Raw genomic sequence first — 27933 nt, 5'->3', positions numbered from 1 at the left:
CTTGAATCATAATTCCGTGAATGGTGCTTAAGATTGGCAACAGTTGGAACATTCTATTATTATTAAGTGTTCGATTATATGTCTATGATTGTTCGATAAGAGATAGAATGTAATTTTTATTTTAAATAGAGAAAAAGAATTCAATTACATGGTAATTATTACGTTAAATAACTTAAGTGAAGTTCTAAGATTTAAATGTAACTTAGGTTCAGTTCATTCTTATCTCTATTGTAGAATGTATAAAATATAAATTCATATGGTTGCCATATTATAACGTAGTATTCTTTTGTTAATTAATAATAACCATTTTAATTTTCCTTTGTCTGCCTCTGAAAATATGCATTGTCTTTTACTACACAAAAACTACTTGAAGAGTAATCATAACTACTTTTTCAATAAGGCCCCTTTATTAAGTTTGCATTGAATATTGTTTATGAGTGAATGAGAAAGCCAATAATTATGGTACAATAAGTTTCGTATAATGAATGTAAATAATCTAAAACTTATAATCTTCATAGCATATGTTGTTGTAGGTAATAATTACAGGCAATGCATAAAAACAATGAATATTTTAATGCTAAATTTATAATTCATCAACAATTCATGTTAAGATAGATATACAATTTAAGCCATTATTAGGAAAATTATCTAGGGAGGAATATATTATGAAAATAATATATTAGGAAAATTATCTAAGCTAAGTGTGTTTATATAAGTACAATAAAATTCTTTTTTGCCTGCTTTTTTTATTTCCTATATTTTTACATTTCTCTTTGTAGGGATTTCAGGCAATAAGGTCAGCATTTTTCTTTTTCTGGGCAATATTTTCTCATAGTTGTTTTACAACTATAATAGCCCTGTGGTTTAACACTGAGCTGTCATAAACTAGGGTTTTATATTTAGTGGCATGTAAGACCTAAGAAATTGTCATTTGTTTGGTGCGCAGTCCTGACCACATTTCTTAACCCAAGTTGTTTCTCTTATTCAATTTTATTTTATATTTGTCATTGCCTAGTTATTGGCATAGCTTGACAACCTTTATGGTAGATGTACCAATTAGGAAATCTCCCCAATTCAATATTCATTTAAACGCAAATCATAAAATTTGTGGTATTTCGGCTACAATTCATTCTTACTGAGCTTTTTTTTTTTTTTAAGTATATAATGTAGAAACATTTTTGAAGCAAGTTGCAAAAATTTATCAAGAAATCTTTAAATTCTTGAAGGTTCTTTAAAATAATAGTATTAATCTTTTATTTAACTGCTTTTTAAAAAAGTCAAAATTAAAAAATTAGTGTATTATTAAATGAATCTTCTTGCAATATTTTATTAAGTATTGTTTAATTTTCCAGATGATGTCATCTAAGGCACCTCGCAAATTGATTAAGAATATGAGAGGTTCTCCAATACGAAAGGAACACATGATGAAGAGACCGGGTCGCTCAGGTTCCCCAATAAGAAGTTCTGGGAACTCTAGGTAAATTTATTATTTCTTTATTTATTTTATGTAACTTTTAATAAACAATGGAATCCAAGTTCATTAAAATAAAAGTCGCTATTGAAAGAAATTTAAAAGTAGATATTTTTTAAAATATTTATATATTTTCGAATATTCTATTGGCCGAATATTTGACCAAATATTCGGCAAAGTATTATTTTGAAAATTATTTTTTTAACTAAGTTTTTTTTTATGGGGGGGGGATTTTAAAAGATTTAATAAAGGATAATTTAAAATCTCATTTTTTACTTATTTTTTACACATATTTGTTATGTTCTAAAATTTGTTTGTGTCCTGGAAGACAGATTGAAAAGCAAAATTTGATACTAGATTACTCTATACTGAACCATGTGTTTTGTAATGCTGTTTTTTTTTCCTTACATTCATGCCAGTCAATTTCATTGTTTTTTCAACGCTTTACGTTTTATAATGTGAGAACTTTTTTTCTGTTCTGTTTAATAAAGTTAGAACTTTTTTTATTATAACAGCATTTTTTCAAGAGCGTTTCTAATATGCATTATTCTTTTATGGTCACTTTTTTCTGTAAGTATGGCAATTTGAAAAAGTTAAATTAAGATATTTAGCTTTAAAAATTAAAAACGATTTTTATTTTGGTTTATAAATTAAAAACGGTTATATGTTTATTGTTCAATATAACAAATATTAAACTTCTGTTAGACTCTTTACTTTTTTTAATTAAAAATATGGTAAGGAGATGAAATAGTTTAATCATCTTTCTGGTTGTCAAAAAATTTCTGTTTGTGTGACTTGACTCCCCATCCTCCACAATCAAAAACTGTCTCCTTTGCCAAGTTCCAAAATGTATATCTCCCTTAATTATTTTTGGCTTCATAATTTTAGGTTTTTCACTTTTTTTTTTTTTTTAATCTTCTCTGGTCTATGTGGGGGAACTTTGTGGCTGGCATTCTTGAAATATGTGCAATCCAGGTCCTTCTTATATGTTTGATTTCCTTGTAGAGCTTTTTTTTTTATGTAATTGTTCGTTTGAAATAACATAAGAAAAAGTTAAATATCCCGCAGAAAGCTTTAGCTTGAAAAGTGTTTAAAGAATTTTCTTACGATTCTGTTGAATTTTAATACTTGCTTTAAAATAAAAATTTATGTTAATCCTCTTTCTGAAATCTAAGGTTACCCTACAATTATTGGAAAAGTGTGAACACACTCTAATGTGTACAAAACCGTTACTTTGACAAGTGGCATCAGTTAATTGATGTTTTTGAGACTGTCAATTAATTGGAACCTTACAAACTCACTCCATGATGTAATAGATTATTAAATAATTTTTATATTTATTTACCAAAAATATTAAGATTTGAGAAAATTAAAAAGTTTTATTTCTTTTTTTCTATTTCTTTGTTTTTCTTCCCTTATTTCCTATATTTTCTATTATATTCTTGGTCATTGCCATATATGCATAATATACACAAGTGCACAAAGTATGTTCGTGAAAATTTGTCATCATCACGGTAATATTTTTTTAGTACACTCATTATGTCGATAGCCAAAATTTCCCATATTCGTGCTGTTATCTATGTTGTTGTTACTCATCCCCTGGGTCTAAGAAAGCCTGTCCTCAGGCGGCGGGGTCCAAAAGACCCCGTCGCTTGAGAACATCGAAAATCTTCTCCTGCTCAACCAACAGCTGCCTCCAGGAAGCTCCTAAACAATTGAGGAAACAAGAGCAAGGAAAAAAGATCTTTTCCCCATTCAGAAATTTCATGCTACTATTTAGCTATTATCTATTGTGGAATGAATAAAGCAAGAAACAAGACTTTTTGAGTAGAAGAATTGAAAAGTCATTCAAATAAAAATCTTCATCAAATGTTAGCATTGTTCTTTCTCAGCTACTTAGAATTTACGTATATACAATGAAAGGCAAGTATCAGGTAAAACAAGATGTGTCAATAACTAGTTTTATAATACAAAAAAGTGCTAAATTCAGGGATGTGATTCTTCCGCGGATTCGCGGATTTCCGCTTTCTTTCAGATTTTTCCATTTTCCCCGCTAATTTCCGCGGAAATTTTTTTCTTGAACAAGTTAAAGTATTTTATGAGGAATTTAAATTGCCGCGGAGAGGAAGTATTGAAGTCCTCATACCTCCCCCTGAAGTTTCTCTAAAAATCATATCCTTGGGATAAGACTGGTTGACCTTTAATACAGAGATTTTTTTTCGCTTTTGCCTCTCGAATTTCAGCCTTTATATAAAAAAAACTCCGATTTTTTTGAAAATTCAGTCGTTGAAATAAAATAATTATATTTATTTACGATTTTCAAAGATAAGCAGAAAATTCAAACTACGTCCTAGATGCCAACCTTTCCGTATTTTTACTTATTTTCTCCGCTTTTACGCACAGAAAATAAGATTTTCCGTGTTTTTATTCGTCCGCCGGATAGCTCGTATTTTCGCAATTCAGGCGTCGTGACCCTGTTGTCTGGTGTGAAAGCAAACGAAAAAAAAATAAAAAATAGAGGTAGATTTACAGTGAAAATATTTATTTGCATATTCAATTAATCTTGTAAATTTTTATTTATTATGTCTAATCGAAAACAATTCAAACAAGCCTTTTAGAAATTCCAAGTTCTGATTCTGCAAATATCTCGATTCTTATTCACGCAATTTTAATATCAATCATCGATTTTGGTATTTACCTGATTTAAAAGTTGCGCATTGCGATTCTTATTTACGCTATTTAAACATCGTACATTATGATTCATATTTATGAGCGTTTTGTATTTATGCATTTTTAAAATCGCGATTTTTATTATCAAACATCAATTTTCGTATTTACCTGANCAGAAATGTGCACATTTTGAAACCCATCTTTGAAATGGAAAATACAGAAAGCAGTTTAAAAGATACTTATTTTGTTAGATTAAACAAAAAATTATTATTAAGTAAATGTAGTTATACTTTAGTAAAGTGTACAAGCATTCTTGCCCATGTCTTAAATTTAAAAAAAAAAATTTTTTTTTGAAATAAAACTTAGGTGATCATTATTTACCCCAGAAACAGAGTGATTGTGAATTACCCCGGGTCACCCTAAGTATTATAATCGCAATATATTTCTCATAAAGGCGAAAAGTGAAATAACTAATAAAAATTATTGAAAAACACTTATTCTTAGACATAAATTAAATTTAAGTTTTCTTATATTTTAAGTAATAACCTTTGATATTTAATGATAGACTTCTGAAAATTTCATTGTTTTTAGAATCAGGGATGTGATTCTTTCGCGGATTTCCGCTTTCTTTCAGATTTTTCCATTTTCCCCGCTAATTTCCGCGGAAATTTTTTTCTTGCACAAGTTAAAGTATTTTATGAGGAATTTAAATTGCCGCGGAGAGGAAGTATTGAAGTCCTCATTCCTCTCCCTGAAGTTTCTCTAAAAATCATATCCTTGGGATAAGACTGGTTGACCTTTAATACAGAGATTTTTTTCGCTTTTGCCTCTCGAATTTCAGCCTTTTTATAAAAAAACTCCAATTTTCTAAAAGTTTCGTTTTTTTTTTTTTTTTTTTTTTTTTTTTTTTTTTTTTTTTNTACGATTTTCAAAAATAAGCAGAAAATTCAAACTACGTCCTAGATGCCAACCTTTCCGTATTTTTACTTATTTTCTCCGCTTTTACGCGCAGAAAATAAGATTTTCCGTGTTTTTATTTGTCCGCCGGATAGCTCGTATTTTCGCAATTCAGACGTCGTGACCCTGTTGTCTGGCGTGAAAGCGAACGAAAAAAAAATTTCAAAAAATAGAGGTAGATTTGCAGTGAAAATATTTATTTGCTTATTCAATTAATCTTGTAAATTTTTTTTTATTATGTCTAATCGAAGACAATTCAAACAAGCCTTTTAGAAATTCCAAGTTCCGACTCTGCAAATATCTCGATTCTTATTCACGCGATTTTAATATCAATCATCGATTTTGGTATTCACCTGATTTAAAAGTTGCGCATTGCGATTCTTATTTACGCTATTTAAACATCGTGCATTATGATTCTTATTTACGAGATTTAGAAATCCAATATCGCGTTTTGTATTTATGCATTTTTAAAATCGCGATTTTTATTATCAAAAATCGATTTTCGTATTTACCTAATTTAAAAGTTGAGCGTTGCGATTCTTATTCAGATGATTTAAATATTGACATTGGAATTCTTATTTACGAGATTTAAATACCCAATATTGCGATTTGTATTTACACGCTTTCAAAACCCTATGTAACGATTCGTATTCACGGGAGCTTAAAATCCAATGTCGTGGTTTGTTTTTACGGTTGTAATATCAAACATTGATTATACGTGCTTTAAAAGTTAGACAATGTGATTTGTATTCGTGCAATTTAAAAATTATGCATTGCGATTCGTATTAACGTGATCTAAAAATTATGCATCATGATTTTTATTTTCGCGTTTTTTAAAATTCGATATAGAGTTTCATATTCGCGTAATTTAAAAGACTCATATCAGGATTCATATTCTCTCAATTTAAAATCATGCATGTGATTCATATTCATATATTCATACAATTTTAAAATTAATCATCAGGATTTATAATCACATGGCTTACAAGTTTAAAAATCACACTTTTTTTGTTAAATTTCTGTATATATATATATATATATATTCTTGGATTTCCTCTTTTTTGCTTTCTGACTACTCTCATCCCTGTAAATTTAAAGAAATAAATGCTGGTATATCTAATAATCAATATGAAGATTTATAACACTTTTTTTAAAAAAAGCAGCAACTTTTGTCAATATTAGGCAACGATAAAGGTCCAAAAATTGCTTACATAAGGTTTTTTAATGGAGATCGTGTTCACAGAAAGTTTTCCAATTTATCTAAATCTGGTTATTGCTTTATGGTAACTGTCTGAGAACATGGTGCATAGCGTTTTTAAAAAGTGCTTGACGGTGCTTATTTTAGATTTTCGTTTTTTGAAAGCCCTTAAAGGTGCTTTTTTTTCATTGGGGTTTTTTAAAAAGTGCTTAGTTATCCCTTTTCGAAAATGATATTTTTTTTTCCTTCTTTAATCGCGAAAATCAACTTGGTTAATTGCGATTTTCGCCACGTATTGTGCAAAAGCGTGGTTTTTACATTGTTCTACTCAAAGTTATTCGCAATCTATTTCGGTGAACCGTCGTTCTACAGCGTATAAAAACTCTTATCATTTTACATGTTTGATTAAATATTTGCGAGTTCACATGTGCATATACTGAGCTGGGTTCGGTGAGATTATTGCACTCTCATGTGCAACTCTGCTGCATTTTGCAAGATATTCTCAATTTCAGGCTTCACTTTCCACCCTCTTATATTGAAATGAAGAATCTCAATCATTTTATAATGGCTAATGTAATCAAGATAAGAGTTCTTTGTCTGAAACTGGTTATTTTATCTTCATCATATAAAGTCTTTGAAAATTATTTTACATTTTGTTAATGTGTATAGTGCTTAAAAATATTTTTTGAGTGCTTAAAAAGTACTTAAGGGAAGCATTTTTTTGGAGAGCCCTGTTTAAATCTGATGTTTTAAAGGTTGCTGTCAGTATTAATTAGTGTATTTCTACCTTTTTTATATAACCAGATAACCACATCCTTATTTTCCATTCACAATTTAACTTAGTAAATATTATTATAAATTTTGCTGCTTAAAGTTTTTTAATCATTAACTTATTTCTAGACCTCCTATAAAGCACCTGTCACCAGGAATGAAGAGAGGACATCTTATATCATCTTCTAGTAAAAGTATACATCCATCAAGAATGCGGTCTATAACTTCTCCTCCTCGTAGATCTGTCCCACGTCATAGCATGCCAGGCTCTCCAGATTCCATGGACAGGTATCATCTTTCTTGATTTGATCTGAGTCATCAGGAATGACACCTGAAATACCAAGTCTAATCTGCTAGGTTATGTTTGGCCCGTGAGAAGAAAATGTTTCTGTCTACAAAATGAAACTCGCATCATTATAAATTTCTTTTTATTTCCTCAACACAATGAAAAAGTTTTAAAATTGGTTGTATTATTCTTAAAGGGAAAATTTGGTCTTATCAGTTCAAGTTCTGTTTTTCTTGCTTAGATATGATTCACTGGCAATGCCAATTTCTACAAATTGAAATTCGCAGCCTTAAACTGCTTTACTTCTGCAAGTTTGTGGAAAAGTTTAAAATTGGTTTGTCTTATTCTTGAGGGCAAATTTGAATCAGTCCAACTTTGAAACGTTTCTTTCAAGATGAATTTTGAAAATCATTTCGTAAAGTTTTAAAATGGAGAAGATAATTATTCATATGACAAGAAAAGCTACATAAATTAATCCTTTAAAATATTAGTTCCAGTTTATTTTTTATTTTTTTTTAGTATGAATTTGACTCATTAAAAGCTGATTTATTCCTCCTTTTATTTAAAAGAAAAAGAACCATATAATTTTACCTAGAAGATTAAAATAATGAAGAATAAAACTCTGAAAAGCTGACATTTGAAAGAAAAAGTAAAATGTGACTGATAAAATTGAACTATGAAAATTAGCAATTACAATGATACGTTGAAATTTGATATGCTGATTACAGAAGTTAACCTAAATGAAATGTTCTATCCATGTATAATTACAGCACCCATATTACTCGCTATTAAATCTAGTGCATGGATTATCTAGTGAATTAAACACATAAGGGCCTGGTCATTGTTAAAAAAATCCTTTCATAATAATTGTAGTGAAAATTTTTGTTGAAACAATACCCCTTTAATCAAAGACTAATTTAAATATAATTAGAAACCTGTTAACAGTGGACAGTTTCTATGAGAATTTAAGTGACTTTATGTTAAAATAAATTGTAAAATGTGAGTGTTACTGTATGTTTGAAAATACATAAAGGAAAGCAGTTTGTGATAACTCTCTCTGGAATTTGAAATAAATTCATCATCTTTATGTAATAAATAAATAAGTATTTGTAATTCTTACATTTTCCTTGTGAAACAAAAAAAACAGAGACATTTTGGAATAATAGTTGGAGATATATAAATGATAAATTTATCACTTATATAAGCATTTTATCATGTTTCTCAGTATTGAGTTCGGTCAAATATTTCAATTACTCAGTTCATCATGCTCAACAGTGGTCAATCATTTCAACTGTCAATAAATTTCAGAGGAAATTTTTTTAAAAAAAGTTTGTAAAGGAATTAAGAAATAAATTGTTTATTAACGATCTTGAAGTATGATGTTGATGAATGGTAAAGAATACTTATTTCCAAAATTGATGCATGAAAAAAGAAGTTTCTCTTTGAAGTTTATTTTCATCTTTATTTGCTTAAAGAAGATAATACTAACAAGGATTTGTTGGGGAGAAAAAATTAGATAAAAGAATTTTTTCAGAAATAGAAAAATAATTTAAATTAATTTTTTTATGAGTTGATATGTGTGCTTACCATGCTTACTTCTCTTTAGTTGATTCTGTTTTAATCAAAGCTGCAAGACATTTTGAATTCAACAGTAAAAACAAAAAAAATTCAACCATGAATTATTTTAAACCAAAAATTATTCACTTGATTTACTATTTAAGTTTTTACTTTAACCATGGAAACCAGTTAATAATGTGTGATTCTTTATCAATACTTTGTTGTTGCTATTAACATCGAAGGAAACTAATATTCTGAGGAATTCTTTTAGCTTCTATATTTAGTATTTTGTGCAATTAGTTTCAATTGGAAAAAAAATTTTAGATAATGTTTTCAAGGTTTGAATAAATGAAATGAGTCACAGGAAGAATAAATACATAACTTATAATGAAATGTTAGTAAGTTTGATGAAAGTGGTATGCATTATTAGTTTCCCCTGCAAAGAGCTTTTTACAGGAATAAAATTTATAAGGTACAAGTAGAAAATATTCGGGCTAAAATATAAATATTGTTATATGCTGGACTTTTGGTAAATCATAGTATCTAAGACAGTATTAAGACAGCAAATTGCATAATTCACTCTATATATTAGAATTATGATATTTATAGGAACTAAAAATCATTGATTTTCGTTTATTAATTTTTTTAAGAAAGTGGAAGCTATTTAAATTGAATACTTATCACTGAAATTGCTTTGTGTTATTTTGCTGAAGTCAGGAGCATGTTTACATCTTTGAAAAGTTTGCTATCATTTCTTGACACCTGATGATTTGAACATACTGCTTTCTCTAATTTCCTACGTGTATAAAAATTATTGAAGACATTAAAGAATATAACAAAATGCTTATCACTGAAATTGCTTTGTGTTATTTTACTGAAGTCAGGAGCATGTTTACAACTTTGAATAGTTTGCTATCATTTCTTGACACCTGATGATTTGAACATACTGCTTTCTCTTATTTCCTACGTGTATAAAAATTATTGAAGACATTAAAGAATATAACACAATGCAGTGACATCGCATTTCTATAGCAATTATCAAATGCTTGCATTGAATGATGAGACTTCTTGAAAAATCAGAATAACCTTGAAAATAATATAAATAGTTTCAGCTATTATTGTAAGATCATAATAGCCTTTTTTGTATTTGCTGAAAAGGAATATTTCTTGTGTGCTCAAGCAATAAGTCCTAAATGAATAAAGAATTACTGAGTTACTACAGAAAATATGTGCTGCAGCTCTGATGGACTTGGATCCTAATGCTGATAAGTGCCACAGGCATGTTAATCCATTATTACAACAATCACGGAAACAGATTGTTTGATGATTTATCTGATTTTAAATGCAATTCAATGAACATAATCTATAATTTATTAAAATCTCTACATCTTCTCCCCATTGCATTTTACTGCCATAAAAACTGGTCGTTTGATAACATGGTTGCTGTTAATGACATTTTTAAAAAAATTATTTAAGTGTAATGCAAGGAACAAAAAAAAGAAAATGAATGAAAATCTCTACATCTTTCCTCAAATCCATTTGATTTATCAAATAGTTGCTATTAAATGGAATTAAATTCAACAAATAGAGAGTAAATTAAAATCCTCCATTTTATGAATTTAATAGGAAGATAATTATTTGTGTAATACAAGCAATAGCTCATTTAAAAACTTCATTCGGTTCAAGAATATACCAATTGAAAATAACAGTCTACGTGCTTCAAGCACTTAAAAACAGGTGCCCATTTTCAAGACTTGCGAGGCGTGAATGAGAAGAAACAAAAGTGATTTGAAATATAAAGCAAAAAGTTACTAATGGAGAAATAAAGGTGAGAAACAAAACTAGAAGAACCTAAGTACCCGAAGGAAAAGAAAGTCAGAATAAAATGCATTTCCATGCACAATGAAAAGATGGTATGGAACTAATAATTTTAGCAAGGGAATCAGTATTCATATGAACAAAACAAGATTCCAGAGCATTAAGATGAGTTGATGTGATTTGGGGGGGGATAATTTTGGCATGGTTGAAAATGAATTTATATCCAAGATTCCAATATAACAAGATTGTTGAGAATGAACTTATCTATTGTGTTCTTTAAGTCTAAATTTTAAAATGTTATTTTATTGACAAGGAATTAGGTAAATGCCCCAGCGATTATCAAAACTAATTTAAGCTATTGTGTATTTTGTAAAATAGTGTAGCAAACAAAGCTTGCAAACCAGAAAGAACGCTAGACTAATATAATTTGTTGCTATTTATAATCATAAAAAGGGATCCATGCTTCGTTTTAGAGTTATAGAACTATGCATTCTTTATTAAAAAACTATATCTTATTTTAACCCATAAATAATATTTTTTTCTACTGGTTATTGAATTAAATTGTAGAGCATGAAAATAGAATGTTGAATGAAATATGAACTAATATACCTCATGTATTTTCTGATAAAGGTGATGATATTTAAAATATTCATTTTTATTATTACTAGCTTGTTTTGAGATTAATTTTGAAAAAGGTAGTTAATGAAAAATACTCATTAAGATTTTAAGAGCTACAGTGTAACATCTCATCTTAAAGTTGAATAAATTGTTATTCAATGTAATAAATTAATGAAGAAATACTGATGAAGAAAAATGATATGAGTTTTGTGTATTACAGTAAATAATAAATTGTTATTAAATAATGAAGGACGGAAGAAGAAAAACTTTTGAATTCAAAATATGATTTGGAAAATGAATGAAACCTTGTCAAAATTATTAGTTACGTTGATTTTGACTCTTAATATTTTGAGTTTTTACAAGGGTTGAATTTAAGAACCTAGTCTTCTCATTTTTTTCCTACTCTTTTTAAGTACTTTTCACAAATATTTTCATTATAGTAAAAAATTTAAGAAATAATTATATTACTACAATAAACTTCATATTCTGTAAGTTTATTTTAAAATATTTTAATGTATATGTAGTTATGCATTCCATTTGTTAATATTGGTCACAGAAAGCTAAATGTTTATACGTGTTTACTTTATTTATTTGTATTAAAAAGGGAATGGGACTCAAAATAATTTAATCAAGACAAGAAAATGATTTGTTGTCTTGTAAATTTTATAAAATTAGTGTTATGTCATATTCTTTTATAACTTACATAATTAATCTCAGTCTTCAAATAATTGTTCAAAACTCCTAATGTCTTACTAATCAGTTGCAAATTAAAAATTTTATTGGAATAAATTGCTACTTTAATTATCAATTCCTACAATATGTATATATATATATATATATGTATTTCCCCCCTTTATTTACTTGTAACAGTAAGAAATTAGTTAAAACTGAATTTTCTATCAGCATAATACTTATCCCCAAAAAATGTTTGGAGCATTTTGCAATTTTTATAAAAATTACACTAAATCTTAAGTATAAATAACAAAATAATGATTTTTAAAAAACCCTTGCTTAAATTAGCAATTTTATATTGGTGTGTTAATGAGATAAGTAAAGCCATGGTTTATTCTTTAAGTCGAATTTATCAAAGGAGAACTTAAAAATTATGCAAATTTCATTTTTCTTGGATATGGATTGGAGAAAAATTTTTATGTGGAATTAAATCTCTTAAAAAAAGAAACAATAGAAGATTATATTAATTTGCAATAACTTCTGCAGAAAATACTGTGAGAACAATATTTACATTCCAAGTTGAGTCTTGCAAAAGAGAAGTTCTTAGGGTAATTTATTTTAATTTCATTTTCAATGGCTGAATACATTACAACTATAGTAAATAGAAGGTAATAACAAGGTCAAACAAAAGCAATTTCAACTTTCCATACAGGCAATACTGTGTCTAGCCCTCTAATATCTTTTTTTGAGATGTTTAGTGCAAAGCAAATAGTTTGCATCATTTCTTTTTGAAGATAACACTTTTAAAATTGAGTAACATGACATTGAGTTAATAAATTGAAGTTAGGAGAGACATTCAGGACAAGTAGTGTAGTTGGATGTAGCTACCCATACTGAAGAACCCTCTGGGGAGGAAGCTCTCAAGAAGGTTACATCGTTTGGAAAAAATATGTAGACCATTGAATATTGCTTAGCACCATCAGAAGGTTTGGTTTCAAGCTCATGTGTTTTTACAATGTAAGAATACTATAACATAATTGTGAATAGTTTCATTACTTATCATTTCAAAAATCGTCAGTTTCAGTTGAATAATATATTATCAACCGCCATTTTATTCTTACATAACAAGATGTCCAGGAGGTTTTCAATATCTCATTATTTAGCTACCTTGTGTTCACAATAGTATACCACATGTGAAACCAATTCAAAGCTTTAACCTTGACATAATGTTCATCAAATGTTTCTTTTACATAGTTTGCAAATAGACATGGTGAAAATCTCAGTCCCTGACTATTAAAATCTGGTTACAAACTGACACTAGTTTGCAATTTTCAATAACAAAAAGGCAAGCGTACTAGTGGGCATAGATTTGAGTTTCTATTCTTGATTTATTTTCCATCGCATTATCTTATAAAACATGGTTAGGGCATAGCCAATCATGAAAATCCAAAATCCATATGGATACGTAGTTGTAACAACCATCTTTATATTACGAGAGATTTCTTATTTACTGGTGATGTCTTATTGGCAGCGGCTTTGATTCCAGATATAAGTGTTTGAAATCTGGACTGGAAAAAGAAATAAAGTGATAAACGTCAATCTCAGCTCAGATTTTCTTCATCTTCAACCTCTTATCCACTGATGGTCTCTAAGATCAAAGTCGCTACCGATAAGTGTCTAAAAAACTGGACCTGAAAATGAAATAAGGTGGCAAACATCGTGCTCAGCTCTTCCTTTCCTTCAGCTTTTACCCCTTTATTCTCTGAGTATGTTTGAGAGACATTCAGGACCAATAGTGTAGTTGGAGGTAGCTACAAATTCTGAAGAACCCTCAGGCTACATCGTACAAAGAAATTGTAGAGTTCAGGATCGAAGCCACTACTAATAAATTCCCAGGAACTGGATAAGAAAATAAAGTGACTGCATTATCCTTAAAATTTCAATTCATTTAGAGTCATTCATCATCAACTTAAGACTGCATAATGATCCATGTGTATGCGTGAGCTGATGATTGACTGTTTCTAGGATACAAACAACCACTTGTTGCAGATGAAGTAGATGCCCTAACCATGCAACCTGAAAATTAAAGCATATAAAAAATAACTCAATATTTCTTAGTGGTAAAGAACATTGTTAGACTTGCGAAGCTAATTGTCAGTATTCATAATAAAAGAAATTACCTCCAATAACAAACAAAAAGTTCATATTCTAGAAAAAAAAATCAAGTTGAAAGTTTATTTAAAGGTATGTAATTTGTTTTATAAGTGTGTCTTTGTTTATTTAAAATTTGGAACAAAACTATTTAAAAAATGTTCTTATAACATTATTTAAATTTTAATTCTAATAATTTTATTTTTTTAAAATTATAAAGAGTATAAGTAATCTTTTGTCCTTATTTATTCATTAATATTCCTTGTTATCTTTAACAATTATAGAAGTCGTAGTTATAAGAGATCAAAATATGAAAAAAGAAAAGGTCCATCAATTTCACCAGTGAGACATCCTTCATCATTACCTATTCCTCATGATCGGCGTGATCCGTCACCATATCAGGATAGCAGGTACTTAAATACTAGATCAGTACCTCACATTAGTCCTCATGATCGATTGGAACCAATACCTCCGAAGAAAAAAATACGACGGTAAGTTAAAATGTTAGATATTTGTACAACTTTAATTGTGGTTAGTTATATTCATTGCGTATAGATTGTTTTGTTGTAAATTGTAATAAATTCAGAAAATTTTAAACAGTTTTATTGTTGAACTAAATTAATTTTATTTCTTAATTTTTTAATGTATATTGTTTTAAATTAAAATTGGTTTGCTACACTTTTAAATAAAATTTTATTCTTATTTTTGTGCCTATAGATAGCTAAATAATTTATTATACTTATTTTAATGACCTATATCTTTAATTTTTTGCAACTTAATCTTATTTAATTACAGAAAATTATATATCTTATCACTATATTTGTTTTTATTTATATTAACATATTTATACATTTTTATCTACACTTAACCAAATATTTACTTCATTTCTGTTTTACAAACAAACTTAAGCTTTGAATTTGTTGATGAAATGTGTTTAACTCAAATAACATTAAGATGTTTATATTTTAAGAGAGCCTGATAGATTTCCTCGCAGCCCAAGTCCTGGTATACTGCGCAAGTCTTCAAATGAGATACCTTTCATATCAGATGGCGGAATAGCTCTTCGAAGTGAAATAAGTCCTCTGCCCTCAGCCATGCCAATGATTTCTCGTGGCTACTTGCCAGTCTCTGGGCATAATGAAAGGGTTGAGCGCAATTACCGTACACAGCATAGGTTTGTATTTACTGTCATTGGTTTTGTAGTTACTTGAATAACTAAAAAATGTTTATTATCTAATGAAATTAGTTGCATGGAAAAAATATTACTCTTATGTAATATTATGAAACTTTAAATATTATCATAATTTTATCTCTTAGATTAGCATAATTTTAACTTAATGCATGTATTTCTTTGATAGATTTGACAGATTCCACTTTCTGTAAATTATTTGCTTTTTTTAAATTAATCTACAACGGTTATTTACAATTACAACTGTAAATAATCTACAATCTTTGCAAATCGTTTTTGCCAACATTTACACCTTAGTATAAGGTATCAAAGTTTTATTAAATTTCTAGACCAGAAAAATACCTTAACCTTCTCACTCCCATGAAAATGACTGGGTGAGGTTTTGCCCTCTATTTCTTTCTCCTGTGATATTTCTGGGTAGTAATGCGGCAGTAAGAATAAAACTAATTTATTTCTTTTGCCCGGAAAACGTTTTATTTATCATTTTACACACCAGATGGCAGTACCAGGATATTTTTAAGGTAATTGTAGATAGTTAGTTTATTTTAAACTAGATGTCAGCACTAATCGGATACGTGTATTTGGCAAAATAGGCACTTTTATGTCAGTTTTCTTGAAAATTAACCGATTGTTAAGGGGTTAAGCACTTAATCAGAGTAATTTGAATTCCTTATTTCTTAAAGTTGAACGATTTTTGTCTATTGTTTTTCTGTATCTATGATTTATGTGTATTTTCTTCTCTTGTTTTAGTCCTTCTCCAGTGCCAAACATTCAGTCAAAAAGACAACCTCCTCCAATGAAGAGTGCTTACGAGACTGCTGTTGCCGACAGATACAAAGCTGATATTCCTAGCTCTGGATTTCCATCAGGAAGTGATAAAAAATACAATCTGACTCTACATGAAAGATTTAGCACTGTTGAAAGTGAGCCTCGCATCAGATACTCAAGAGAAGATTTAGAAAAAATAACGATAGATATCCGACGAAACATACGAGAGCCTTCACCGACCCTGCGTCAGATTGTCAACCCAAGTGATGTTAAATTAGTCAGGCGTGCTAATGAAGGTCACAGACCTATATTTGATAGAGAAGAAATTAAGCAAGCTCCAAGAGATATGAGAGAAGATGCATATTTTGAAAAGAAGACTACATCAAGCGATAATAGATCATACCAACAATCACATTCCATGGGTTTTAGAGATGTTGAGAATTATGAAATTACTCGACATAGATTTGATGGTCATCCTCCACCATTTCAATCTTCTAGTAACCGTCCACTCAGTGAAAGGTGGCAAGGTTCTGATGGAAAAAAAGATAGTGGCCCTTTGGATCAAGTATGAATATTCAACTTCTAAAATTATCATTAATTGATCATTTTATTGTTGGGTTCCCACAGTGTCAAAGCAAGCTCGAATTGTCAAAAAATATATCACTGTTTTGGTAAAATATTGCAACACACCTTTGAAATTCACCGGAACAATAAATAGCCAAACAGCTTAACTCTAAATAAAACTTAAAATCGATTACAATTATTTCTCATAATAGTTTGCATGGTTAAATTTTCTTAAATTTATTAAAATAAAAAATAAAGAACTAGATCATACAAAATTTTTAATTATTTGTAATTAATATTCTAATTTCTTAAAAGATTCTATTTTTTTCTTCTTAAATATAACCATATTTGCTGTCCTAAAATACTATTCATTATCCTGGCATTATAGTTTAGTAATATTTATGAAATACTGTTCCTGATTATTTATATATATATATATTTTTTTTTTAATCAAACACTTCGGCTTTAAGGAGAAATCGCCCAGACTAAAAGTTTCATGCTGCCTACTGCTATGGTAACAGAGAGCTCATTTCCAATAGCAGTGCGTTGAAGTCGATTGACCACAAAGCCAAGATTCTCACTTCGACCTGTGCCAAGATCAAGACATGAGTTATTAATATTACACAAAAACAAAAGTGATCTTAAACTAAGATTGCAGGTGGGAAAAAACTTTTTTTAAAAGGGAACAATATTCTAAAGAACCCATTTTTTTAAATCAGTTTTTTAAATTTCATAATTAATCCCATAATGTTAACCAAAATAAGTTAAATTTGAAAGCTAATTTCAACTTTCTTTAATTACTAATCAAAATAAAAGATCTTTATTTATCCAATGATAATACACATTGGAAAATTATCTTTAATCATATTAAAAAAACAGTATAAATGAGTAAACCTAAATATTTGTGACCTAAAACCTTAACTTTATTATAAAACTATTTAACAGTGACGTGATTCCTTATTAAATTGAGTGTAAATAAGTTAGATTCTCTATGACTCAGGCATTAATTGAGGGGTTTGATGTAACAGCAATGTGTCTAGATTCTGAATTTTTGGCCCAATACAAATGAAATTTAAAATTATAATAGTTTTGTATAGTTTTCTTCTACACTTTTTACCACACTCAAGAGGACTAACCTTACATTTGCGTCTAATTACTGTACTAATTAAAGCTAAATTGTCGATAGTCAAAAAGGGGGGCAGAATTATTTTTCTATCAGATCATCTCAATTTATAGTTCAAGTTTAATTAATGTATTTTATTATTGTTCTTTGCATCGGAAAAGCATCGCTTAGTATGTTGATTTCATTATTTATTAAAGTATGTATTGATTGTAAAATAGTTTTATTCAATTAACTCTCATTTTCTTTAGGATGACAGAATGTATGAAAAAAATCAACCTAAAAAAGGCTATGTTGAAGTGAGAAACCGATCAAAGTCACGTGACAGGGATTTTCGATCTGAAAGATATACTGGTAAGATCAAAAGTAAAAATAGTAAGTATTATTTTTTGTTACTAAAGATACGTAAGTTTCATATTGTTTAACATAAAATCTTCAATTCTTCCGTGCTGAATATCTCAGTTTTAGAATACTAAAAAACAAAATAAGATGTTTCTATAATATAAATGTATGATGTTTCTTTACTAAGTGACTTAGGAAAAAAAAATTAGTTTAATGCTGGTTTGTACATTCTTATTGAAAAAATTAATGTGTTTTTCTTCCTAACTTTTTATTATGGTTTTTCGAAGCTCTGTCGCCAAGGAAAATATTTATGTGTCTTACACTTGAAGCAAAGCAATGATTTTTAAGTATATATATCATCTTGACGTGAAAAATTATTTGAGTTTTCAATTGGACAATTAGCTTGAATCTTTAAAAAGTTATTAAACTTTTTTAAAAATTGCCTATTTGGCGAAATTTTTCCACCTAGATGAAAATTAACAGAATAACTGCCTCATTCTCAGTTTTTGCAAATTTTTATGAGCGGAGATAATGCAGCATTAGAGTAAGATTTTAAATATTGAAAAAGTAGACCAAAAATGCTTTTCATTCTCACAAAACTTTGGCTTTTCACAATATTAATATTTTGCCCCATTTTCAGAATGAGAATAGACAGCGCTAACTTTAGATTGGCTAATCTTTCCTTACAGTCATGAGTAACTGCTGCAAAATGACAGCAGTTATAACAATACAATATTACTCGCAAAAAGGCAACATTTGATTTGACAATGACTCCCTAACTTTACCGTTCATTATAAATTATAGATAACAGGGAACGACAAATGAAGATCAACACGAAACAAAGTAATAAAAAATAACAAAGTAATAAAAAATAAATTTGCAATAAGTTTAAAAAAAAAGGACAAAAATTAAAAGTTGTTATACTTACTGCAAAAATATTTGTATATTTTAGTTAAAACATACTATTTTTCAATGCAAACGATAAATTTTTGGCATTTGTCTGACAGATTGCTGGTCTTTTTCTGTCAGTTCATGTGAACACAGAGGGTATCTCATTATTTTAAAGGTTTTGTCGTCAACTGCAAATGTTGGTGTTGGTTGTGGTTCTGTTTAACCGTCTTCATTGGTATCATTTTGCACTTCTTTAACTTCTGCAACCATTTCTTTAAGTGACACCATACCACAAGTTTCAACATTTTCATGAACTGATGCATAAACTTAAAATATGATGTTTGGAGTATTTTTCTCAAACTTACAAATCCTTATTTTCTTTTTCTTCATTAGCAGAGTTGCTGTTTTTCTTTTCAAAATGAAGTAAAAAATTAATTTCTTTATTGATTACAGGGGTGATTGCATTCTGAGTATACCGAGTTTTTACCGAATATTAATGGGTGTTTACAATTTTTTAAGTTGTAGAATGATGATTTTTTTTTTTTTTTTTTGCTAAAATTGTTGTTTAAAACTAATAGTTCCCTGTAAAACCATTGCAAAGGATCTTGTTTAATTTGCATAAAAACTAAAATCTCTTTGAATATGATCTTAAACCTCTATATTCTTGTGTTAAGATAAGAGTCGCAGTTGGTGTAAAATCTGAAAATGTTTCATGTTCTATTGAAAAAATATATATATATCTTTTTTATGCTTAAGATGTTTTATTGTACTGTATGTAAAAATATGTTTTTATTCTACAGGAAATTTTTATATTAATTTATTATAACTGTACACTATACCATACACACTTGTACATACGATACTCTATCTATACAAACTCGTAATTGATTTATTATTTTGCTAATATGTCTATTATTTTTTGCATTTCAGGAGAAGTATCACATGGTAGACCAGAATATATTGAAAATCGCAGTCATGGACCACCACCATCTGAAGTAAGGTAAGTACAGTTTTATTTTCAATTAAATTTCCAAAATTTAATAAGATAGACCTCTTGAAATCTATCATCCAGATTCATAGTTTCTAAGTTTTAGTTTTTTTTTTTTTTTTTAATTAAGAAAAATTTAATGTAAATTTAAAAATCCAAAGCAGCAATAACCTTATTTTTTAATGCCGAAAGACAGTAATTACAATTGTCGGTCACTTCAAAAGCTCTATTTTGTGCTGATGTATTTCTGATTTGTATTCTTTTTAGAAATTTTCTTTTTTTATGTTGTCTAATTTTTTTCCCCAAGAGTTTAATCCAAAATTACATTGACTATAATAATTTTCAGAGCACAGATCATTCGCAAAGAAGCACACCATGAAACTCGAAGGTTAGGTATGAAGGAAAGCAGAGGTTTGTCTCCTCCTCCACGCTCTGAATCAAGAAGTCATTTATATCCTGTACCTGATAAAAGATATCCTGAAGGCATATCAAGAAGTATGGGAATTGTATTGTTATTTTTATTGCTTTGTAAAAAAAATCAGTTCTTAAATTGCTGTTTTATTCTTATATTGTAATTTTCTAAATAACCAACTCTTTAAACTGTTTTTAATTAAATAATTAGATTTTCTTAAATAAATTGCAACTTTCATAGTTTCTGAGGCGAAAATGAAATGTGCTATTGAATTTAATTTAAATAAAAAACAAATTTTAAAATAACATACTTTTTCTGGAGTGAATTCAACACTTCAAAATTATTGAAATGGATTAAATTTGTATATTTAGATTTATAATTAAATTAAAATAATTTTTTTTTCTCTACTCGTATATTTTATTTTTTATCATGTGTACTAACCAAGATATATCTTTCTTTTAACGTATAATATAATTTTAAAAAAAGAATAAAAATTTCAAAACAAAATGTGATATTACACTTTTTGAAAAAAGGAGTTTTACATTTTAGAAAATGTTGTGTATTCTTACCAATTAAGTGTTTAACATGAACATTTTAATTAACAATAGCAATTGTATCCTTTTAAAAACATATTCTGTATAAAAAAAATTACAATTGTTTTTTTAATATACCTAAATATTTTTAACAGTGAATAAACATAGCATGAGACGTTCCCGCTCACCAGGTATGGATTCACGCAAGTACAGACAAAGAAGCAGATCTAGAGACGATAAAATTCCAGAATATTCCCGTAAACCAGATAAATATCCTTTCAAATCATGGCCAGATAAACGAGATTCCTCTCCACCAGGACCATCCTATTTTGCGGTACTTATGTTCCTAAAAATATTTCATAAGCCTCGTTGATTAGATGTTGCTATGTATAACTGCCTTTTTTTTTTTTTAAATTCCTATTAAATTTTGTTTTATTGTAAGGTTAAGTATTATGAGTAATTTTAACATTCAATAGTAAATGTAACATAAAAATCTTTATATGTACCAGAGCCCTCCAATTTGATAGTAGTTATGATTTTTAAAATACAGTACAGAAACATTTATCAGGCATCTACGAAACCGGGGACATTTTTGCTCGGTTTTTCCATTATTTTGAGCTTGAAGGATTGGGGGGGAAGCGAAAATTTCACTGCTTGAAGTTGAGTAGAGAAAAATTTGATTGGGGTAATTTTCTCCCCACTTCTCAAGAGCAAACTTCAATATTTCTTCTGTGACCTTGAGATCTTAGGGAGGAGATAGGGCAGGGAAAAGACGAATGTTTTATTTTCTCCTGTGTGTAGGAAAGAATAGTTATTTTTCTGATAAGCTGCTGTCCATCAAAGATAAAGGATGCTGATTTCTTTTTCCTTTGATTTACATGGGGGTAGGAGTAATTTATTGCACATGCATATCTGTGAACAGAAGATGAAAGAAAAATATATCCCTATACTTTACGAAGAAAAAGTAAAAAAAAGTGAAATGGAAATACGAAATATTAATTGTAATATGAAAACTATTAAAATATGGCTATTTTTGTATTCAATAATAAAGTAGGAAAGTAATTAAGTTGAATTTTATCATTTAAAAAATAATGAGAAGAATTTAGTTATTTATATATAAAGTTTAGACAATAAATTGTCGGGGGAAAAGGCTATTTTACCCCAAAAGCGGGTATCACCATTGTTAGAGTATTTGGCGCGATAAAATTGCTAGATTTCACTCTTTATTTTTTCTTAATATCATAATTTGCGCTTTTAAAAATTTAGAATTAAAAATTTGGATTTTTAAAAATACAATTTTTTTAAACCAACCATCATTTAGTGCACCTTAAAGATTCTTCTATTATTCTTAATATTTTCTGAGTGCTGTCAGTTGGAGGTAAGGAATTTGAAACTTCTGCCTCAAGAGTATTGACGTGTTAGATTTTTTTTATACCACTTTAGTTACTCAGTTTTATTTATCCTTGATTTATAATGACAAATTAGGATGTAATTTCAAATAATACATTATTAGGACAATTAATTATTATGAACAAAACGTTTTTTTATTGTCTGTTATATTTTTCTGTTCCGCGTCGATTAACAAAAAAATATTTTTCAATTGAATAAATTCTGATTCTTCATAAGTGATTCATCATTTGCAAGTTTTGCTTGGTTTGGAATCACGTCTGTTTTAATAAAAGAAATATAAGATTGTTTATTAATCTAAACATCCAAATATTAAGTTTTTTTTTTAATAACTTATTCTTCTGGATTAAACTTGTAAATGTTTTTAGTCTTTTGAATGTTATTTTTTCTACCATTTTTTTTTTTAATTTAGTAGAGCTTCTTTTCTTGTTTTTTTTATTTTATTTTAAAATGTGTTTCTCTTTTTCATTATAATTTGTGTTCAATGAAACGTAGATTGACAGCACTTTTAGACTGTTCCAGAAAACCGAGAAATTCAAACATCTGGGCTAGCAATGGTCCCGAGCATACCCGATAATTGGTTCACTACTGTATTACATAAACCTCATTAATTGAACATCTCAATGACTCTTCTTTTTTTTTATTTAAATAAAATTTTAGTTTTTTAACTTATTTTATTGTTAGCACTATAAAACTATAAGTAATTTTAACATTTAATATTAAATTAAACATAAAAATCATAAGAATTCACAAAATAAGTTAATGTTTTTTACAGTTTTGTAAGAGTAATGTGCGGTTTTAAGTTTTGCAACTTTTTGCTTTATTTCTTAATTAGCCTAATAAAGATTTGTCCCCACCACCTTATCGAGGACGTAGTAGCTCTAGACCTTTCCGTGGTTCAAGAGGTTTTCGTGGAAGAGGATTCAGAGGATCGCCGAGGGGTGGTTTTCGAGGAAGAGGTTCTTTCCGTGGCTCTCCAAATGCAAGGGGTAGAGGAGGACCTCGTAGTAAGTAACATTAGCTAATACACATATTTCAGTTTTATTTTTTTGCAAATATGTAATAGTATTCAATATTTTTTTACCTATAAAGGCATAGATAAAACAAAATTTATATGGTATTATTATTTAACCCACAGTAAAACCTGAAATGAATATACAGGGTGTTTATGAAGTCCTGGGCCCATTTTGATGTTTAATAACTCATAAAATAATAAAGATAGCAAAAATAATTAAAATCATGTCGGCATCCACAGAGGCGGTTGTAATTCTGGCTTTTGGTCATCAATGTTCGACACGATCCTCCTGTAAACATTGACCTTTATAAATCCCCAAAGAAAAAAGTCCAGCGGCATTATATCAGGTGATCTGGGTGGCCATAGAATTGGAACTCCTCACCCAATCCATTTTCCTGGAAAATGGTCATTCAAAGAACTACGAACGATGATACCCCAATGAGGTGGTGCACCATATTGTTGCAAAAAAACATGTGGCTGAAGCTCTTCTAGTTGTAAAAATACGAAGTTTTCCAACATGTCTAAGTATACGATTGATGAGACTGTCTTTCAAATATATCAAGAATAACTGCAATTTTTCATTCATTCTGACAAATTAGTTTTCAAACATATTTAATTAAAAAGTTTATTGTGTGTTTACTTTTTTTCTTATCATCAAAATATATATATCATCAAAACTGCTTTATCCTCCACCTCTAAATAATAGTAATCTTCAAAGAGTGGCCATATCCTTAAGGAACTGAATTTTTTCATTAAAGGAAACCTCTTATCAGCGATTTCAGAACAACTGCCTTCAGTTGCATTTCACTGTGTATCTTAGTAAATTATATCACTTTTTCTTCTCTAGATTGTGATAATTTTTATTAACCCTTACTAAGCATAATTTTCCTCGTTGGTCTCTGGATTGTAGTCATTGTAAAAGAATAATTTTTAAGCACTCATACAAAGTCAATCATATTTATGATTTGACAGTTTAATTCCGCCTTCTACTGGTAACTCACATCTTTCATGGATGGTCAGTACGAAGGTTGCTATTTATATTTCTGGCCTTGGCAACAGTAAGTGTTGCTAGGCGACCGCAGACGATTTTAATCGAAAGTTTGATGTTTTTAAACATAAATTCAGCAGACGATTTACCATTATAGCTTCATTTGTGTTGTTGACAGTAAATTGAAAAGTTCTTCTCTTTCAAAAAATGGAATTGAATCGTGAACATTTTCGTGCCATTATTTTTCATAACTTTCGACGTGGATTGTCAAGACAAGAGTGCTTCGATGAACTTAATTCTTTATTCAGCGATAAAGCGCCATCCTACAGCACTGTAAAAAATTGGTATAACGAATTTAATCGTGGTCGATGTTCGATCCAGGACGAATCCCGTGCAGGTCGTCCAAAATCCGTTGTTGTGCCAGAAAAGATCGATGCTGTGCGTGAACTGATAAAGCAAGATCGTCATGTGACATACCGTGAGATAGAGGCGTCTTTGGACATTAGTATGACTAGCATCAATAAAATATTGCATGAACATTTGAGCGTAAAAAAAATTTGTTCGCGTTGGATCCCGCATAATCTGACAAACGCTCAAAAAAAGGCTCGTGTCGATTGGTGCAAGGAAATGTTGGAAAAATACGTTCAAGGTACATCAAAGGCTGTGTATAACATCTACACAGGTGACGAATCATGGATCTATGCATATGAGCCGGAAACAAAACAGCAATCAACTGTATGGGTCTTCCAAGACGAGGCAAAACCAACAAAAGTTGTTCGAGGAAGAAGCACATCGAAACAAATGATTGCCTGTTTCTTCGGCATTAACGGTCATGTGGCAACAGTGGCGTTAGAGCAACGCAGGACGGTCAATTCTGAATGGTACACGACCATTTGTTTGCCAGAAGTCATCGGAGAAATTCGAAAAAAGCAGAAGAACAGGCGAATCATTCTTCATCATGACAATGCGAGCTCTCACACATCGACTCAAACAAAGGCATTTCTGACGGAGCGAAAGATCGAACTGATGGGTCATCCGCCGTACAGCCCTGATTTGGCACCCAATGACTTCTTCTTATTCCCACACATCAAAAATAAATTACGTGGACAACGATTTTCGACCCCCGAAGAAGCGGTTGATGCATTCAAAACGCATGTTTTGGAGTTACCTCAATCGGACTGGAAAAAGTGCTTTGAAAATTGGTTAAAACGCATGCAAAAGTGTATTGATCATCATGGAGAATATTTTGAAAAACCAATTTCGATCCTACATATTTGTTTTTTCATTATTAGGCCAACAATATAAATAGCAACCCTCGTATGAATCTTTTTCCAGCATTTATGATAGTCAACAATTCCTTAATGTGTCATCGTTCAATCTTTTTTTTAGGAGGAAGATTCTCTCCACATTTATGGGAACATGACATGTATCGACTGTCTCCTGATCGCAAATAGGTAATTTTTTAGTGAAATTTATGCATAAGTCATTTAATATTTTTTTCTGATAGCTTGTATTCAAAATTTCTTACAATCTATGGTCATATTTTCAGTTGCTATTTTAGGTACGGTATATTTCAAAGTATGAGTCGAAACCTTATTTTTAAATTTTAGATAGCTAATTTCTGATATGTCTGGTAAGTTAGTCGGCCGCTTAAAAAACCGTTCATGAAAATTTCTGTTCTTTGTGAAATCTTTTAAAAAGTGTGTAGTTTCTAATTCTTTGGATGGGAATGAAGACAATTTTTTGTGGATTTCCACAGATGAGGAAGTAGAATCCATTGCAGAGTGTAATCTATATGACGACACTACTAACGTTATTGAATCTCGCACTGATAATCTTTTAGAACTTTTAAATTTATAGTATGTTTTAAAAGTTTTCATTGTGTTACATTTTTTGAAATAATCTTGAATAAATTAACTTAACTTTTCTTATTCTTAATTTTTTTCTTAAAATAACTTAAGTATTTCTAAAAAAAAACATTTTTGTGTAAATAAATGGCAAAATTATTTGTATAAAACACATTAAAAAATAGTTATTGAAAGGGATTAATTGATACATAGTTATTCATATCTATCTCATTTTTTATATTTCCTAATCAACAAAGGTCTAAGTTTATGGAGAGTGTATAAGTGGACCCGCTGATTTTTGTAACATTTTAGGGGGTTAAAAAGTTAATTTATAAACCAAGGTATACAGTATTTCTATTTTCATTTGAATGTACTACTATTTGGGTGGTTGAATTATTTTCTTTTCAATCCTTTAAGAACTAAATGCTACTGCATTTTATTATTTGTTACAATTTGATAATTTTTTTAAAGAAATTTTATTATAGAAAAAATTTAATGCTTTATGTTCATAAAAATTTTTTTAAATTTTGAAAAACTGAGATTCATAACTAATGATTAGGGTTGTAAGTTTTTTAGTAGCATAAAATGTTAAGGAAAATAGACCAATAACAAAATGACATTTTTAAGAGTTGGGACAATGTACTAACTGAGAGAAGTATTCATTAAAGATGGCTAGTATTTTCTGGAACGGGTATTTTGTATTTACTATTGAATCATACCTGTTATAAAAGTTACCTGTTACTTCCAATGACCTGTTCCAAAATAGTCAGTAAAAATTGTGATTCAATTATGTTGTCAAAAGTTTATTTTTCTATTTTTTATTATGTTTAAACTGTCCTTGAATCATGTTTGTACAATTTTACATAAGAAAAAATTAAATGGTCACGTTTTTTATCAAGTGATTGTTTCAGAGTCATCGCAAGGCATTGGGAGTAGCCTTGCAAGTTTTCTATAATAGATATATAAAAAAATTCCCCAACAACTCAATCTCCTTTTTTTCATTATAATATATTCTTAAGTGTTGAATTAATAGTTGGAGGGAAATTGATCCAATTTCGGAAATCTAAGAAACGTTGTGCCAAAATTTTTATTTGATGTTTGTCTTGCCTTCAAGTAGTGGGGACACTGAGATGTCGTTTCAAAATTTAAAATATGTTAAGTGATGAAAGACAAAATATAAATTAGAATAATTTGACAATGTACAATACTTTAACCAAAAGAATTTTAAAAAAAATTTCATTTGTTAATAGTGTACAAAATTTTTCAGTTAGATTTGTTTTTTTTTTTTTTTTTTTTTTTTTTTCTTCTATTTAAATTTTCTTACCGTGTTTTTTTTTTTTTCTCAGTGTATATATTATGATTTTATTTTATTCTAAAAATCCTGCCAAATTTACAAAATTCACTCTTTTTTTTCCCCCTCATGACGAACTTGCAATTCTACAATCATTCTATTCTATTTACATGCTTCATTTATTAACTTTTGATTTACAGGACTATTCTCAGATGTGCACCATTGCTCGATCAAGTATTCTGTTATTTCATGTAACCTAGATATTTACAGCTTTTTATTATTCATCTTGTCATTAATTTGTTACTTCATTAATTCCAAAATAAAAATGTTGTTACTAAGCATAGTATTTCATTCATTAAATAATAGGCTCTCAAAAACAAGAGTGGTTTATTTTTACATTTTATTTTTT

At 29.0% G+C, this 27933-nt stretch overlaps 1 protein-coding gene across 4 annotated transcripts; it reads left to right on the top strand.

Annotated features, from left to right (window-relative positions):
• Positions 1–12: 12 nt before the first annotated feature.
• Positions 13–27862, top strand: LOC107440938 (serine/threonine-protein kinase PRP4 homolog). Of its 4 annotated transcripts, none has more exons than XM_016054028.3 (13): positions 13–151; positions 1353–1477; positions 7197–7355; positions 14454–14660; positions 15140–15343; positions 16109–16691; positions 18062–18185; positions 19974–20043; positions 20378–20526; positions 21132–21310; positions 23219–23390; positions 25776–25840; positions 27725–27862. In XM_016054028.3, exons 1-12 carry the CDS (start codon positions 149–151, stop codon positions 25838–25840), a joined length of 2040 nt encoding a protein of 679 aa, XP_015909514.2. In that variant the 5' UTR covers positions 13–148; the 3' UTR covers positions 27725–27862. The 4 variants fall into 4 exon arrangements, with proteins under 4 accessions (XP_015909514.2, XP_071041348.1, XP_042908743.1 ...); XM_071185247.1 differs by having other exon boundaries at positions 22–151; positions 18062–18164; XM_043052809.2 differs by lacking the exon at positions 13–151 and adding an exon at positions 239–462 and having other exon boundaries at positions 18062–18164.
• The last annotated feature ends 71 nt before the right edge of the window (positions 27863–27933 follow it).

This window comes from Parasteatoda tepidariorum, chromosome 9, assembly GCF_043381705.1.
Source record: "Parasteatoda tepidariorum isolate YZ-2023 chromosome 9, CAS_Ptep_4.0, whole genome shotgun sequence".
In the NCBI taxonomy this organism is placed as follows: domain Eukaryota; kingdom Metazoa; phylum Arthropoda; class Arachnida; order Araneae; family Theridiidae; genus Parasteatoda; species Parasteatoda tepidariorum.
This window is presented reverse-complemented; position numbering and strand designations above follow the sequence as displayed.